This window comes from Lontra canadensis, unplaced genomic scaffold, assembly GCF_010015895.1.
Source record: "Lontra canadensis isolate GAN:19392208 unplaced genomic scaffold, GSC_riverotter_1.0 scaffold12, whole genome shotgun sequence".
Classification (NCBI taxonomy): domain Eukaryota; kingdom Metazoa; phylum Chordata; class Mammalia; order Carnivora; family Mustelidae; genus Lontra; species Lontra canadensis.
Genome location: NW_022631006.1, coordinates 16,377,462 through 16,395,608, shown reverse-complemented (window position 1 = coordinate 16,395,608; position 18,147 = coordinate 16,377,462). Strand labels below are relative to the sequence as shown.

General features: G+C 39.3%; 1 protein-coding gene across 1 annotated transcript in view; it reads right to left on the bottom strand.

Moving 5' to 3' along the window:
* The window catches only part of SPG11 (SPG11 vesicle trafficking associated, spatacsin), an 85,926-nt gene that overhangs the window by 14,376 nt on the left and 53,403 nt on the right, over positions 1-18,147 (bottom strand). The window contains exons 27-30 of the mRNA XM_032856617.1: positions 17,427-17,534; positions 4,432-4,594; positions 2,248-2,462; positions 1,047-1,797 (exon numbers count right to left, since the gene is read on the bottom strand). Coding sequence (XP_032712508.1) covers positions 1,047-1,797; positions 2,248-2,462; positions 4,432-4,594; positions 17,427-17,534 — 1,237 coding nt within the window. The remainder of the gene's footprint in view (positions 1-1,046; positions 1,798-2,247; positions 2,463-4,431; positions 4,595-17,426; positions 17,535-18,147) is intronic.

The following is an 18,147-nucleotide window of genomic DNA, read 5'->3' as shown; positions in this document are numbered from 1 at the left end:
GGTATAATGCTAAGAAGTCAGTCAGAAAAAGAAATACCGTATAATTTCACTAATACAGGGGATTCAAGAAACAAATGAACAAAGAAAAAAAGAGACAAAAAATACTCTTAACTATACAGAACAAACTGGTGGTTACCAGAGGAGAGGTGGGTGCAGGGATGGATGAAACTGGTGAAAGCCATTAAGATTCCACTTATCCTGATGAGCAATGAGTAATGTTTAAACATGTTGAATCACACTGAACACCTGAAACTATACTGTTTGTTAATCATACTTGAATTAAAAAAAGAAAAGACTGGGGGCGCCTGGGTGGCTCAGTGGGTTAAAGCCTCTGCCTTCGGCTCAGGTCATGATCTCAGGGTCCTGGGATCGAGCCCCGCATCAGGCTCTCTGCTCGGCAGGGAGCCTGCTTCCTCCTCTCTCTCTGCCTGCCTCTCTGCCTACTTGTGATCTCTGCCTGTCAAATAAATAAATAAAATCTTAAAAAAAAAAAAAAAGAAAGAAAAGACTGAATGCTCTCCACCTAATATCCGTAACAAGGCAAGTATATCTGCTCTTACCATTCCTATCCAATGTCATACCAGAAGTTCTAGCCAGGACAATAAAGGGAGACAAAGAAATAATATGCATTCGGATTGGAAAGGAAGACATAAAACCATCTCTATTCACAGATAGTATTGTCTGTAGAAAATACTAAGGAATCTATAAGAAAACCCCTAGGATAAGCAAGTTTAGCAAGGTCATAGGATACAAGAGTAAGACAAAAATCAGTATATTTCTATATACCATCAATGTACAATTAGAAACACAACTAATGGTATAGAATAAATTTCAATGAACTAGCTACAAGTCAAGTAGATTCCTTCCAACTTGGATATACAGCTAGTTAAAAGACTTAAGTTTCTATTTCATGGACAAGTTAACTACCTAGTTTATGGATTACCCTTGGCTTGTTCAACCAGTATGCCAAAGGAACCGTATCCTTCCGGGAAAGAGTGCCCACAGCTCTGTTCGGGACTCAGGGCTGTTTGCTCTCCTTCACTTACTGCTTCGGACTTTTCTTAGTGGAGTGCCAGGTTCTTCTTCCTCAAGCCGCTGGGTGCTTTGTAGGACAGCACAGATCTCTGGGTGCAGGCCATCCATACTAGCTTCCCCTGCAGCCAGTGCTCTGCAGTGCAACACCAAGGTGACATCTTGGTTGTAGAAATGAAAATACCGACACACTCTACTTGCTTCATGGACACAGCCATCATCTAGTAGGCACCCAATCAGAGAGTTAAGGGACTCCTGCTCCTTCCAATCCAGTCTGCTCTCACAAGTCTCTTTGCGTGGAAGGCCACTAAGTTCTAAATATCTTGCTGTGTTCAGAGCAGCCAACATGGAGAATGAAAACTTGTGGGCTACACTATCAAAGGACGGCTCCCCACTAGTTGAGATGTGCTGAGGAAACCTGGGCTCTGCGTCCTCCTGTTTCTCTCGGAGGGCATGCTGGGCAATGCGGCAGCGCCAGATCTGCTTCTCCAGCTCCTCCAGCTCATCCTCAGGCCCTGGAGCCTCCTGAGCAAGCCAGTGAGCCGCCAGTGTGAGCAGCAGACGGCACTCCTCCAGGCCGGGCGGTCCCTCCTCCCCTGGGGCCTCAGGGGCCACCTGGGCCTGAGCTGAGAAAAAGGAAGCAGCTGCTCTGCTTGAAATGGCATTGTTCTTAAAATTCTCATGACACTTTGTCCAGAAGTCAATTCTTGCTTGTTTCAGGTCCCACTGGTCCGTGTGTTTTAAGGTTTGCATTTCCTGTGTTATCTGTGAAATTTAACAAAATACTTTTTAGCCCCTCCTGGATAAAGAGGTATCAGAAATGCTAATGCTCCCTCGGTAGGCCGTACTAGTCAAAGCCAAATCAAGTCCAAGAACATGAGACTCAGCTACAGATGATCCTGGATATTTTATCTGGAAAGTTAAACTATGAAAAGCAATTCTACATTTATCTAATTGAAGGGGGTTCAAGACGAAGCCATCCCATATTTAATTCTATTCAAAGCATAAGAGTGGTAGCACATCCTGTAAGCTAACCTTGGTTTCAAGCACACATTCTACACTAATGGGCATCCCAGGGCTCATCCATTTCTGAAAGTCACGTGTGTATCCAAAGTAAACAAGCCTCTCCTATAAATCACTTATCTCATCTGATTCTGTTTAATGCTAGATCAAAAAGCTAAGATTTCAAATAAGTTAAAAGACTTATTTTAATACCTCTTCAATAACCAAGTTGTCCACAGGTAGTTCTGCTAATTCTGCTACTCTTCTGGCTAAAGCAAACCGTCCCTCTGTCTCCAGTTTTTCCAAAATAGATTTACATTCGTGCTGGAAATTCTCAAGGCTGTAGCTGCTGATAATTACATGATTAATGGCTACGGATGTGTCCTTTAAAATTTGGCTAAGGACACAGAGCTTCTTCACATCTGGACCTGTGCCAAAGAGAAGAGGGTATAAAACATTTTATTGGTAAAATGCTGCTATCAGAGTGAAAGTATGTATGTTTAACACAATAATGTGAGTAAAAGAAAACACAAAAAATGATTTTTATACTCTGGCTGGCTAGCAGATGAAGCCATAAGCCATCTCCTATATAGTAAGAACTTGCAAGATTCACATAGGAACTCCATCTACACAGCTGCCTTTATATTCAGGGTGGGGAGTCGGTAGTCCTGTTATGTGGTAGTGAAGATCTGGTCATTCATTCAGGCCAACCCCACCACTTTCTGAATTTTTCTCCAACGTTAAACACATTTATTTTTATGATTGTTTACTTGCTCATTCAGTGCAGACATCACGTGAATTAAGACACAGAACCGGGGAGCCTAGGTGGCTCAGATGGTTAAGCATCTGCTTTCAGCTCAGGTTAAGATCCCAGGGTCCTGGGATTGAGACCAATATCAGGCTCCCTGCTCAGTGGGGAGCCTGCTTCCCCCTCTCTCTGTGTTCCTCTCCCTGCTTATGCTCTCTTCGCTGTCAAGTAAATAAATAAAATCTTTAAAAAAAAAAAAAAAAGACACAGAACTGGTAGGACAGCTGAAACTGCAGCTGGCCAACAGCCAAGTCTCCTTATATTCTGAATGGAGCATCACTTGCTCCTTTGAACAACTACTTAAACCAGGGAGACCCAGCTGAGTTGTTGTTGTTCTTTTTTTTTTTTTAGATTTTATTTTTTATTTATTTTTAGATTTTTAAATTTTTTTTTTAGATTTTATTTTTTATTTGACAGAGAGAGACACAGTGACAGAGGGAACACAAGCAGGGGGAGTGGCAGGCAGAGGGAGAAGCAGACTCTCCGAGGAGCAAGGAGCCCGATTCAGGGCTCGATCCCAGGACCCCAGGATCATGACCTGAGCCGAAGGCAGATGGTTAATGACTGAGCCACCCAGGCGTCCCTAAAGATTTATCTATTAATTGAAGATGAAGAGCATGGAGCAAGGTGGAGGGGCAGAAAGAGTCTTAAGCAGAGTCCGTGCTGAGCACAGAGCCTGATTTGGAGCTCAATGCCATGATCCTGAGATCATGACCCGAGCCAAAACCAAGGACAGGCATGAAAACATTCTGTAGGAGCCTGTTCCCAGTGGCACCTGCTGGGCTGTGGTCTGATTTAGGTAGTTCTGGGGACAGGGAGATACCCTGCACAATACCCACCAGTAATGAGATGCTGGGTTTCTTTGTTGACAGCATATAAAACCTAGGTTTTTAGAGAAACAATTTCTTTTCTCTAGGCACATGTATGTTATACACACACAGAACACAAATGTGCTATAAAAACAAAATAATTATATGAATAAAAGCAGTATAATAGTTAACAACATAGACAATCCTTGTACTTTTTCAAGGATACAGTAACTCCGGCAAGAAAATAGGATGTTCGCTTCTGAAAAAAATTAAAATTACTACAGATCACTGAAAACATCTGTATGTTAAAAGGACCTACTATTTGGTCTACAGAGTCATGGACAAGTCCCCTCCTATTGACACTGCATTTTGGAAACACCCCTATTTGTGTCCAGTCCTCAGCCCTGACAGCCCACACCACAGGCACTGAGCCTGGCATTGTCACTCTTCTGTGCAGATATGAGCTCTGCAGGTGACTACCTGTGAGTTTAAATGTGATAAAATAACCCCAGTCATGAAAAACATCAGACTCTAGTAGGAGACAACAACATAATCATGCAACAGAAACTTAAAATTATCAAGTAGAAAAGAAGGTATAAGGCAGTAATTGGTTTCACTTGATCGGCAAAAACCTTAAGAGACTGCCATTGTCTGGAGGAATCTGCAAAAAATAAGCATCACTGGTCTTTGAAAACTTCAAAACGGATTAGTCATTCCTGAAGCAGAGGACGTGACCCCGAGCAACGATGCCATGCTAAGGAATGACAATGACTGTCTTACCATCAGAGAAGAGATTTTCTATTCCAACAAAGAGCTGTAACAACTTCCCCAGTTCATACTGGGTCCCACACTGCTGCAGCATAAGCTTCAGAAGAAAACACACGTGCTCCTTCAGCCATGGGGCAGGGATGGTAGCGTGGACCCTTGTGGCTGCTGTTTCAACCTAGGGAAATAAGAGGGGGTGAGGAAAACTGCTTTTGCAGGAACAAATCAAAACCTCCAAATGTGGAAAGAGCTAAGAAAGCCACGGTACCATCATGAGTCATCTCCTCTCACAAAGGGGAACGCTTATTCAGGTCCTTTGCAAATGCCAAGAATTGGAAGCACGGCTCAGAGGAGGGGCAAAAATAAGCCCTCCCTGGCAGCTCTGTGGTCTGTCTCTCTGTGAGATGTCCTATTGGAGAGAGCTGTGTGTGTCAAAGTCAAGGATGAACAAGAGACCTAAAGACTAAATGCTAACTATGGAGTGAATGGATGCAAACACCCTCAAGTTAGTGACTGCCCAAGTAATAACCCTGTGAGTTTCAGTGACATTAACCCAACACGTTTCACTTAACAGCTTTTGAGAGGGATGTAGGCTTGCCCTGGAGTCCAGAAGATCTGAAATTCACATATTAAGACCTCTTAGAAAGATTTAACGTGGGGTACCTGGGTGGCTCAGCGGGTTAAAGACTCTGCCTTTGGCTCAGGTCATGATTCCAGGGTCCTGGGATTGAGCCCCGCATCGGACTCTCTGCTCGGTGGGGAGCCTGCTTCCCCCACTCTCTCTCTGCCTGCCTCTCTACCTACTTGTGATCTCTGTCTGTCAAATAAATAGAATCTTTAAAAAAGAAAGAAAGAAAAAAAGAAAGAAAGAAAGAAAGAAAGAAAGAAAGAAAGAAAGAAAGAAAGAAAGAAAGAAAGAAAAGAAAGATTTAACGTTGCCCAACTTATTCTACCTGTTTGCTTGTAGTTCCTACTACCATTAGGGGAGGATCTCGATTAAGAAGTCTGGATTTATGGCACTACAATTGAATGCTAGAAATATTAATAGGAAGATGACCCCAAGTGGCAAGCTACATTAGCTTGAATTAGAGCATGAGTTCTTAGCCTTTATTTACTTGTTTACTACTCTTGCTGCTGTTAAGAAGAGGGTCTACAGCAGATAGGTGATGGAACTGGTCAAAAGAAAAACGTACATGGAAGTAAAGGGTGGAGGCAAGGATGGAAGTGGAGCACTGTCCCTCTACAGGGACAAGCTGGAGCAGAGGCAGTCAGGCCAGAGTAAGAAGACACCTGGGAAGCCCTAAATATACAATGAGAAACTATAAAACTCCTAAGAGATAATATAAGAGAAAACGCAGATGACCCTGCATATGGTGATACCTTCTTAGATACAATGCCAAAGACATTAATTCATGAAAAAAATTGATCAGATTGATTTCATTAAAATTAAAAACTTTTGCTCCACAAAGCAAAATCTCAAGAGAATTAGAAGGCTAGCAACAGACTGAGAGAAAATATTTGTGAAAGACACATCTAATAATGGACTGTTATCCAAAATACACAAAGAACTCTTGAAGTGGCAAACAAACATACAAACAAACTAAAATCCTATTAAGAAATAGGCTAGGGGCACCTGTCTGGCTCAGTAGGAAGAGCATGCAAGTCCTGATCTTGGGGTTGTGAGTTTGAGCCCCATGTTGGGCACAGAGTTTATTTTTAAAAAGATAGGCTGAAGACCTTAATAGATACCTCACTAAAGAAGATATACAGATGACAAATAAACATGTGAAAAGATGCTCTACATCATATGCGAATTAAAACAATGACATATTATAACATACCTATTAGAATGGCCAGAATTTGGAACATTGACAAAATGAAAGGCCGGCAAGGATGTTGATCCACAAAACTATCACACATTGCTGGTGGAGTACAAATGACACAGCCACCTTGGAAGAAAGTTGATGGTCTCTTACAAAACTGAACATACTTTTACCATTTGATCCAGCAACTGTGCTCCTTGGTATTTACCCAAAGGAGTTAAAAATTTACATCCACACAAAAACCTGCACACAGATGTTTAGAGAAGCTGTATTTTTTTTAAAGATTTTATTCATTTATTTGAGAGAGAGCGAGAGAGGAAAGAGCACAAGCAGGGGGTGTGGGAGAGGGAGAAGCTGGATCCCTGCTCAGCAGGGATCCCAATGCGGGGCTGATCCCAGGATCCTGGGATCATGACCTGAGCTGAAGGCAGATGCTCAACAGACTGAACCACCCAGGTGTCCTAGAGCAGCTGTATTCTTAAGTGCGAAAACTTGGAAGAAAACACTAAAAAGAAATGAGCTATTAAGCCATGAAAAGACATGGAGGAAACTTAAATGCATACTGCTAAGCGAAAGTAGCCAGTCTGAAAAGTCTACATTCCATGTAATTCCAATTATACCACATTCTGGAAAAGGAAAATGATGGCGATAGTAAAAAGATCAGTGGCTGCCTGGAGTTGGGGGTGGGAAGGGAAAAACAGGTAGAGAATAGAAGACTTTTTAGGGCAGTGAGACTACTTTGTAGGACATGAGAACAATGCATGTATGCCATTATACATTTCTCCAAATGTATATCCAAATAGATATCCAAAGAATGCACAACACCAAGAGGAAACCCAAAGGCAAAAAATGGATTAGGGGTGATTATTATGTGTCACTATAGGTGCATCCTTGGTAACAAATGGACTGTTCTGGTGAGTAATACTGATAATGGGGAGGCTCTAAATGTGTGAGGGGAAGGGATATACGGGGAATCTCTTAACTTTCCTCCTAATTTTGTGATTAACTAAAATTGCTCTAAGAAATAAATTTCTTGGGATGCTTGAGTGACTCAGTCATTAAGCAACTGCCTTTGGCTCAGGTCATGATCCCAGCATCCTGGAATCAAGCTCCATACTGGGCTCCCTGCTCAACAGGGAGCCTGCTTCTCTCTCTCCAGCTCCCTCATGCTTGTGTTCCCTCTCTTATTATCTCTTTGTCATAAATAAATAAAATCTTAAAAAAAAAAAAAAAAAGATGGCGGCATTGGGCAGGGGGCTGTAGAGTGATAAAGTACCAGGATCTGACTCCTCACTTAGACAACTGCACTGGCAAAATTCATTCAGTGCAATTATTTTGGAACTCTAGAGCCTGTTGAAGGCTTGCAAGTTCCAGAGGAAGACCTAGTGGAAGGTAAATTGTTAATAATCTTGGTTAAATTCAGTCCCTAGCAGTGGAGGCTACCCACTCCCCACCCCTAGCCACAAGGGAGGCAGCTGTGGAGGTGCATGCTCCTGGAGTAGCTTGCACACAGCTTGTAAGAGTTGCAAGGACAAAAAGGAACCTATCCACCAAGTATCAAAAATTGGTACTCTGTGCTGTGAAGTGTGTAAACCTGGCGATTCACAGACCTGTACCCCTGGGGAAAAAAATATATGTTTATTAAAAATAAAATTAAAACAAAAACAAACAACAACAAACAAAACAAAACAAAAAAAATTGGTACTCTGATCATTGGTTGCTGCTTCTGACCATAGCAGTCCAGGCAAGGAGGTGGGCAGCCATTGTTTCACCTCACCTACTGTTGCCAGCCCCTCCCCCTCCAACTGAAAGGACTTCCAGGAGATTTAAAGGGCTAGCACCAGGTCACTTGGGTGACTTAGTCGGTTGAGGGTCTGCCTTCGGCTCAGGTCATGATCCCAGCATCCTGGGATTGAGCCCCGTATCAGGTTCCCTGCTCAGTGGGAGTCTGCTTTTCCCTCAGCCTCTCCCTCTGGCTTGTGTTCTCTTGCTTTCTCTCTCTCTCAAATAAAGAAGGAAAATCTTTAAAAAATAAAAAATAAAAATAAAGGACTGGCATCCTTTTCCTCACCACTCCCTTCATTTTTTAATTTTTTCCCTTTCAGGAGCCAAACTTTAAAGATTAGGACAGTTAAAAACAATTTTATGAGCAAAATTAGAAAGTGACTCGGAAAAGACCCACGAAGACTTTGGGTCTACACTTCACGCTGATCCTTGCCACAGAAGTGACTTGCCTATTCAAAACTCAAAAATAATAAATAAAAACAATAATAAAAACTAGCAAACCCTGGGGAAGGAGGAGAATATGATTTCTAGGGTTACCACACTATTAGATCCAAATGTCCAAAGTTCAACAGAGAATCACAAGGTATACAAAGAAACAGGAAAATAGGGCTCATTCAAAGAGACAAAAAATGACAAAAACCGTTCCTAATGGCAGATACATGAGACACAGATTTTAAAACAACTGTTTTAACTAAAGAAGATGTAGAGAAAGTCAAGAAAACAATGTGTGAACAAAAGAGAAATATCAACAAAGAAAGAGAAAAATCAAAAAACAAACAAAAAATTCTGGAGCTAAAATGTAAAATAACCAATGAAAGTAAAATTAAAATAACAAATTTACTAGAGGGATTGAAAGGCAAATGTGAGCAGGCAGAATAAAGAATCAGCAAATTTAAAGGCAGGACAATGGAAATTATCAAGTTTGAGGAAGAGAAAGAAGACTGAAGAAAAGCAAACAGAGCGTAAGAGACCTATGGGACATTATCAAGTGGACCAACATAAATATTATGGGAGCCCCAGAAGAAGAGAGAAAGGAGTAGAGAGAATATTTAAATAAATAATGGCTGAATAAGTCTCAAACTTGTTGACAGATATAAATATAAACAAAATAAACATCCAAGAAGCTCAACAAACTCTAACAAGGTGAACTGAAAGAGACTCATAATAAGACCCATTATAATGAAACTTTCTTAAGACAAAGAACAAAAAAAGAAATTTGGAAGCAACAGGAGAGAAGTGACTGGTCACATGCAAGGGATCCTGAAGAAGGTTATCTGCAGAGTTCTCATCAGAAACTTTGGAGGCCAGGAGATAGTGGGCTGATATATTTAAAGTGCTCCAAGAAAAATACTGTCACCAAGACTCCTATATCCAGCAAAACTATCCTTCAAAAGTGAGAGGAAAATTAAGACATTCCTAGGGAAACAAAAGCTGAGGGGGTCTTTGACCACTAGACTGGCCTTGCAAGAAGTCCTGTAAGGTAAAACGAAAGGACTTTAGATGCCATATGCAGAAATAAAGAGCTCAATAAACATAATACATGGGAAATTATAAAAGCCAATATTACTGTAGCAAAGGATTTCTGTTTTCTGATTTAAGAGACTAGTGCATATAAAGAAAATTATTATATATTATTATTTATATAATATATATTATTATTTATATCTATATACATATAAAGAATTATTAGTATAAAAGCTGGTATGACTGTAACTTTGGTTTGTAACTCCAAATCTTGTTTTCTTCATAATTTAAGAGACTAATGCCCTGAAAGGAATTATTTGTTTATGTCTTGAAACACATATTGTATAAAAATGTAATCTGGTGACATTAACAACTAAAAGGTGTGAGGTCAGAGCTGCAAAGAAGCACTTTTTTTTAATGTTATTGAAGTTAAGCTGGCATAAATTCATGGTAACCAAAAAGAAAATAGCTATAGGATAAGCACAAAATGAGAATGGAATTTAAACATTTTATTAAAAAAATCAATTAAACACAAAAGAAAACAGTAATGCAGGAAATAAGAAACAAAAAAGCTACAAGGCATAAAGACAACCACCAACACAACACCAGGAAGCAAGCTCTTCCTGGTCAGTAATTACTTCAAATGTAAATGGCTTAACCTCTCCAATTAGAAGACAGAGATTAGCAGAATAGACAAAAACACATGATCCAACAACCATGTGCTGCTGTCTACAAGAGACTCACTTGAGATCCAAAAACATAAACAGGTTGAAAGTGGAAGGATGGAAAAAGGGACTCCATGCAAATAGTAACAAACAAACAAAAGGCAAGGGTGGCTATAGTAGTAACAGACAAAATAAACTTTAAATTTTGTCTTTTGTAAGAGACAAAGAAGATTAGATACTAATAAAATGTTCGATACAGCAAGAAAATATAGCAATTTTAAACATTTACATACCTAATGACAGATTATCAAAATACGTTAAGCATAAGCTGATGGAACTGAGGGGAGAAACAGACAGTTCTATAATAATAGTTGAAGACTCCAACATCTCACTCACAATAATGGATAGAATAATGAGACGGAGATAAGAAAACAGAGGACTTAACACAATAAACTGAATAGATCTAACAGACATATAAAGGATGTTCTACCCAAGAACAATAGAAAACACATTCTTCTTAAGTGCACATGAGATATTTTCTAGGACAGACCACAGGTTAAGCTACAGGTTTCAACATTTTTAAAAGACAGAGATCATACAAAGTATCTTCTCCGACCACAAGGGGATAAAATTAGAAGTCATTATCAAAAGGAAAACTGAAAATTCACAAAATTATGGAAATTAAACAACACATTTTTATAGCGAGAGAAGTCTCAAATTACTAAAATCAGAAATGAACATGGGGCCATTATTACCCTTTCCACAGAAATAAAAGGGATTATAACAGAGTACTATGAACAACTGCATGCCAAAGAGTGGATAACTTAGATGAAATGGGCAAATTCCTAGAAATGCAAAACCTATCAAGACTAAATCACAAATAAATAGATAATGTAAGGAGATTGACTCAGAAATCAAAAATCTCCCCACAAAGAAAACCCCTGGACAGGATGGCTTCACTGGTGAATTCTAAAAACATTTAAAGAAGAACTACAACCAACCTTTCTCAAACTTACCCAAATTACTGAAGAGGAGAGAACACTTCCCAATGCATTTTATGAAACCAGCATAATCTTGGTACTAAAGACAGATGAAGACCCTGCAAGAAAACTATCAACCAGTATCCCTTATGAACACTGATGTAAAAATCCCCAACAAAATACTGGCAAACTGGGGGCACCTGGGTGGCTCAGTCATTAAGTGGCTGCCTTCAGCTTGGGTCATGATCCCAGGGTCCTGGGATGGAGCCCTGCATTGGGCTCCCTGCTCAGTGGGAAGGCTGCTTTTCCCTTTCCCACTCCCCCCGCTTGTGTTCCCTCTTTCCCTGTGCCTCCCTCTGTCAAATGAATAAAAAATAAATAAAAAAAAAAAATACTGGCAAACTGAATTCAGTGCATTAGAAGGATTATTCACCATTACCTAATGGAATTTATTCCCTGGGATGCAAGGATGGTACAACATAGACAAAAAAAAAAATCAATGTATATAGTACATCAACAGAATGTAGGAAAGAAACCCACATGATCATTTCAATTGATGTAAAAAAAAAAAAAGTATTTGACAAAATTCAATACTATTTCAAAGTTTAAAAAAAAAAAAACCCTCAACAAATTGGGAATAGAAAGAAACTACCCTACATAATAAAATCCACATGTGAAAAACCCACAGTGAACATTTTACTCAATGGTAAAAGACTGAAACCATTCTTCTAAGATCAGGAAGAAGGCAAGGATGCCTGCTTTCAACACTTCTATTCCACATAGTACTCAAAGTTCTAGCCAGAGCCTATAGGCAAGAAAAAAAAAAAAAAGGAGAACCCAATTTGGAAAAGAAAGAAAATGACTCCTGCATGATATGATCCTATACGTAGAAAACCGTAATGATTACTTACACACACACATACACACACTTGGAATAAATGAATTCAGCAAAATAGCAGGACACAGGGTCAATGCACAAAAATCACTTGCATATCTATACACAAACAATGAATAATCCATACAGGAAACAATGCCATTTCCAAAAGCATCAAAAATAATAAATTACTTAGGAATTAACCAATGAAGTAAAAGACTTGTACAATGAAAGCTACTATAAATGCATGTGATGTTCATGGGTTGGAAGCCTTAATGTTAAAACATCAATACTATCCAAAGTGATCTTTGAATTTGATGCAATTCCTATCAAAATCCTAATGATGTGTCTTTACAGAAATAGAAAAAGCCATCCTAAAACCGTTTGTGATCTTGAGAGACCCTCAATAGCCAAAACGATCTTGAAAAAGAACTCTTCCTCCTGATTTCCCAACTTACTACAAGGCTGTAGTAATCAAAACCGTGTGCTATGGGCATAGAGACAGACATATTGGCAAGAGAACAGAACTGAAAGCCCAAAACTATACCTTCACATATGTGGTCTAACGATTTTTGACAAGGGTGCCAAGATCATTCAATGAAGAAAGGACAGTATTTTCAACAAATGGTGTTCGGAAAACTGAATATCCAGATGCAAAAGAATGAAGTTGGACCCTTACCGAACACCATATATAAAAATTAACTCAAAATGGACTAAGAACCTAAATATGAGACCTAAAATAATAAAAACTCTTAGAAGAAAATATAGGACAAAAGCTTCACAACACTAGATTTGGCAGTAACTTCTTGGACAGGACACTAAAAGGCACAAGTAACAAGAGAAAAATAGGCAAATTGACTTCATGAACACTTAAAATTGCGCATCTAAAGACATTATCAACAGTAAAAAGACAACCCAAAGAGTGGGAGAAATTATGGGCAAATCATATATGATTAATATTTCAATGGGTATTTTCAATAAAATACAAAATTCCTAAAAACAAAAATAAACAACAAAATTAAAAATGGGCACAAGACTTAAATAGACATTTCTCCAAAGATGATATACAAATGGCCAATAAGCATGAGAAGATGCTCAACATCATTAATCATTAGGAAAATGCAAATCAAAACTACCATAAAATACTACCTCACAGCCATTAAGATGACTACTATTAAAAAAAAAACAAAACAGAAAACAATGGGGCGCCTGGCCAGCTAAGTCAGTAGAGCATGCAACTCTTGATCTTAGGGTATCCACATTGGGTGTAGAGCTTACTTCAAAACAAAACAAAACAAAACAAAACAAAACAAAACAAAACAAAACAGAAAACAAGTGCTGAAGAGGATGTGGAGAGACCAAAACCTTGTGGCAGTATAAAATGGTGCGGCCGCTACGGAACACAGTATGACACTTCCTCAACATATTAAAGATAGAGTTACCCTATCATCCAACAATTCCACTTCTGAGAGGACACCCAAAAGAACTGAAAGCAGGATCTTGAAGAGATTATTTGTATACCATGTTCATAGTAGCATAGTTAAAATGTGGAAGTGACCCAAATATTCATGGATAGACGAATGGATAAGCAAAATGTGGCATATACATAAAATGGAATATTTTTTCATTTGAAAAGTTATTTTTATTGTGGAAAAGATCATATATGCAAAAGCATGCATAAAACATATCTACACTGTTGAAGGCAAAAATAAAAACAATTTTGATGCTGAATATACAAGGTGAAGAAATGGAACTCTACCAGTGCCTTAGATTACCCCTCCTGGACGACACTGCATCCCTACAATCTCCCTCCCTGGAGAAAATGTTATCCTGATTTTTTTTTCCTTTTTAATTTTTACTTAAATTCAATTAATCAACATATAATGTATTACCGGTTTCAGAGGTAGAGGTCAGTGACTCATCAGTCTTATATAATACCCAGTGCTCATCATGCGCCTTCCATAATGCCCATCACCCAGTTACTCTGTCCCCCGCCCACCTCCCCTCCAGCAACCCTCAGGTTGTTTCTTATGGTTCAGAAACTCTTTAGATTTGTCTCCCTCTCTGGTTTCATCTTGTTTCATTTTTTCCTCTCTTCCCCTATGGTCCTTTGTTTTATTTCTTAAATTCCACAACTGGATGAGATCATATGATAATTGTCTCTGATTAATTTACTTCACTTAGCATAATACTCTCTAGTTCCATCCACATCACTGCAAATGGAAATATTTCATTTTTTATGGCTGAGTAGTATTCTATTATATACACACACGCATGCACATACCACATCTTCTGTATCCATTCATCTATTGATGGATCTGTCTGTGGAAAGAGCCCAGTTTGACTATTGTAGACACTGCTGCTATAAACATTGGGGTGGGGCACCTGCGTGGCTCAGTGGGTTAAGCCTCTGCCTTCGGCTCAGGTCATGGTCTCAGGGTCCTGGGATCGAGCTGCACATCGGGCGAGAGCCTGCTTCCCCCTCTCTCTCTGCCTGCCTCTCTGCCTACTTGTGATCTCTGTCTGTTAAATTAAAAAAAAAAAAACAAAAAACACACACACACAAAAACAAAAAACATTGGGGTGCAGGTGCCCCGTTGGAGCACCACATTTGTTTTTGGGGTAAATACCCAGTAGTGTAATTGCTGGGTTGTAGGGCAGCTCTATCTTCAATCTTTTGAGGAACCTCCATATTGTTTTCTAGAGTGGCTGTACCAGCTTGCATTCCCACCAACAATGTAGAAGGGTTCCCCTTTCTCCATATCCTCGCCAACATCTGTCATTTCCTGACTTACTAATTTTAGCCATTCTGACTAGTGTGAGGTGTGACTGATTTGTATTTTCCTGATGCCAAGTGATGTGAATCATTTTTCATCTATTGGCCATTTGGACGTCTTCTTTGGAGAAATGTCTCTTCGTGTCTTCTGCCCATTTCTTGACTGGATTATTTGTTCTTTGGGTGTTGAATTCAGTAAGTTCTTTACAGATTTTGGGTACTAGCCCTTTATCATTTGCAAGTATCTTCTCCCATTCTGTTGGTTGTCTTTTGGTTTTGTCAACTATTTCCTATGCTATGCAGAAGCTTTTCATCTTGATGAAGTCCCAATAGTTCATTTTTGCCTTTGTTTCCCTTGCCTTTGTAGATGTGTCCAGCAAGAAATTGCTGTGGCCAAGGTCAGAGAGGTTGCTATGTTCTTCTCTAGAATTTTGATGGATTCCTGTCTCACATTTAGGTCTTTCATCCATTTTGAGTCTATTTTTGTGTATGGTACAAGGAAATGGTCCAGTTTCATTCTTTTCCATGGGGCTGTCCAATTTTCCCAACACCATTTGTTGAAGAGACTGGCTTTTTTCCATTGGATATTCTTTCCCGCTTTGTCGAAGATTACTTGACCATGTAGTTGAGGGTCCATTTTGGGGTCCTCTATTCTGCTCCATTGATCCATGTGTCTGTTTTAGTACCAGTACCATACTGTCTTGATGATTACTACAGCTTTGTAATAGAGCTTAAGTCCAGAATAGCGATCCCACCAGCTTTGGTTTTCTTTTTCAACATTCCTCTGGCTATTCAGGGTCTTTTCTGGTTCTATACAGATTTTAGGATTATTTGTCCTAGTTCTGTTAAAAATGTTGATGTTATTGGATAGATCGCCTGAATGTGTAGATTGCTCTAGGCAGCATAAACATTTTAACAATATTTGTTCTTCCCATCCATGAGCATGGAACATTTTTCCATTTCTTTGTGTCTTCCTCAATTTCTTTCAGGAGCGTTCTACAGTGTTCAGAGTACAGATCCTTTGCCTCTTTGGTTACGTTTATTCCTAGAAATCTTACATGTTTGGGTGCAATTGTAAATGGGATCGACTCCTTAATTTCTCTTTCTTCTGCCTCACTGTTAGTGTATAGAAATGCACTGATTTCTGTGCTGAATTCCTATCTGAGTTCCAGCAATTTTGGGGTGGAGTCTTTTGGGTTTTCCACATAAAGTATGTCATCTGTGAAGAGGGAGAGTTTGACTTCTTTACTGATATGAATATCTTTTATTTCTTTTTGCTGTCTGTTGCTAAGGCTAGGATTTTTAGTACTATGTTGAAGAACAGTGGTGATAGTGGACATCCCTGACGTGTTTGTGACCTTAGGGAAAAGCTGTTTTTCGCCAACATACAACGGCATTTTGTTTAGCATTTGAAAAGAAGGAAATTCTATGTGGATGAACCTTGAGAACATCATGCTAAGTGAAATAAACCAATCACAAAAAGAAAAATATTGTACAATTCCACTTATATAAGGTACTTAAAGTAGCCAAATTATAAAAACAAAAAGTAGAATTGTGGTTGCCAGGAGCTTGGAATAAAGGAGAATGGAGAGTTGTTGTTTAATGGGTATAGAGTTTTTACACATGACAACATGTGTAGGGTGAGGGGGATGGGTGGTGGTGATGGTCGCATAACAACAGGAATGTATTTAACACTACTGACTGTATACTTAACGGTTAAGATGGTAAATGGTATGTGTATTTTGCTCCAAAAAATAAGTCAAAAGAAAAGAAAGAAAAGATATCTGGTAGAGCCCCAGCCATGGAAAGTGACAGACTAAGGAAATTAACGTTCCTCTTTGTCGTGATTTTGAAACCTCAGGCATATTTGAAAAACTGACTCAATATTTTCAAATAATGTAACTTTTAAACCTTCATTACAGTTACTGATTGAGAGCAAAAGCCTAAACTGGGGTTCCACTGTGGTATGTTTGTTGGGTAGAACCAGCATATAGTTTTGTCTCATTTATCATAGAGCTCTTGTAGGGTAGAGAACGCAAAAGTGCTAAAACCCGAAGCAGAACTAAAGCATATTTCTTTTGCTTCCTTACAACTTCCCCTTTTCTTCCACAGGGTTAATTAGTTCCACATGATAAATAAGGCCTGAAATAAGCACTGAATAGGTCTGAAATTGACCACACAGTTCAGCATCATTTCGGAGTGGGACCATAAAGATGGTTGATGAAAAAAGCCATTATTGTCAATCACCATAAATAAAGAAGTATTAAACACCCTTCACACTCAATACTGAGTTATCTTAAGAATGGCAAAATGTGGCCCAGGAGGAACCACCACATTCCTCTTGAGCATCCACTGCAGGTCCTGGTAATCCCTTTCCCACTGAGCCTGGCTGCAGTTTAGGACACTGATCAGAATCAGCACTTCAGATGAAACTTCTGTCATGTCTGGCAACTGAGGTGCTCTAGGCAAAGCCACTGTAACTCCTGTCCGCCCTCCCCACCTCTGGAACAGTACAAATGAGTTAGTTTCAATTATGCCACATCCCAGCTGCCTGCCTGCTGTCACAGCCTGACTACTAGCAGGTAACAGGCCACTCTAACCAATTTCAGGTCAGTGACAAAGAGCAGCAGGGTTCCAACTTACAGTTTCAAAGCTCTTTTGGAACTCCAGAAGTTTAGCTTCGGCTTCCTTATAATTCTTGAAAAACATACACAGTTCATACATCTCCATCATCAACAGTAGTGGGGAATCCTTTGAGAAAGAGTTTGAATGAAATTACAAAATTGTGAAGCTGATCAATAGCGTTTTCTCAATGAATAATGTCAATGTAAGAGAAGGTTGAAGTAAAAACACAAGTACCACTAATAACAGTTTCATTGAATTAAGTCATATGTTAAAAAGAAAGGAGGTTAAATTTATATTACTTTTACCTTTTAGAAAAAAGATATTTAGGCCAGGCACACCTACACAGCAGTCTATTTTCTGTTCTATACGTGGTCCATAGCACGTGAGCTGGAGACATTCCACTAGATGGTGCTAGGATACCTCTACATATACTCCCGGAAAATGGGATCCACTGAGCTGCCAACCTACTGCTGCCTGTAGCATTTCTATCACTTTGGTAGAAGCTTTTCTGTCGGAAGACAGGAGTTTTGCAGTGAGAAAGTATGCATCTGAACTAGAAACACAGTACTTTACTCTAAAATGAGGATACTACCACTTCATAACATCCTCAAATAATATAAAGTTCTTTGATAAAGAAATGGTAGTTCTGTTATCACTATTTGTTGTTGGATTAAAAAAAAAAAAAATCAAGGGATGCCTGGGTGGCTCAGTTGGTTAAGCCGCTGCTTTCGGCTCAGGT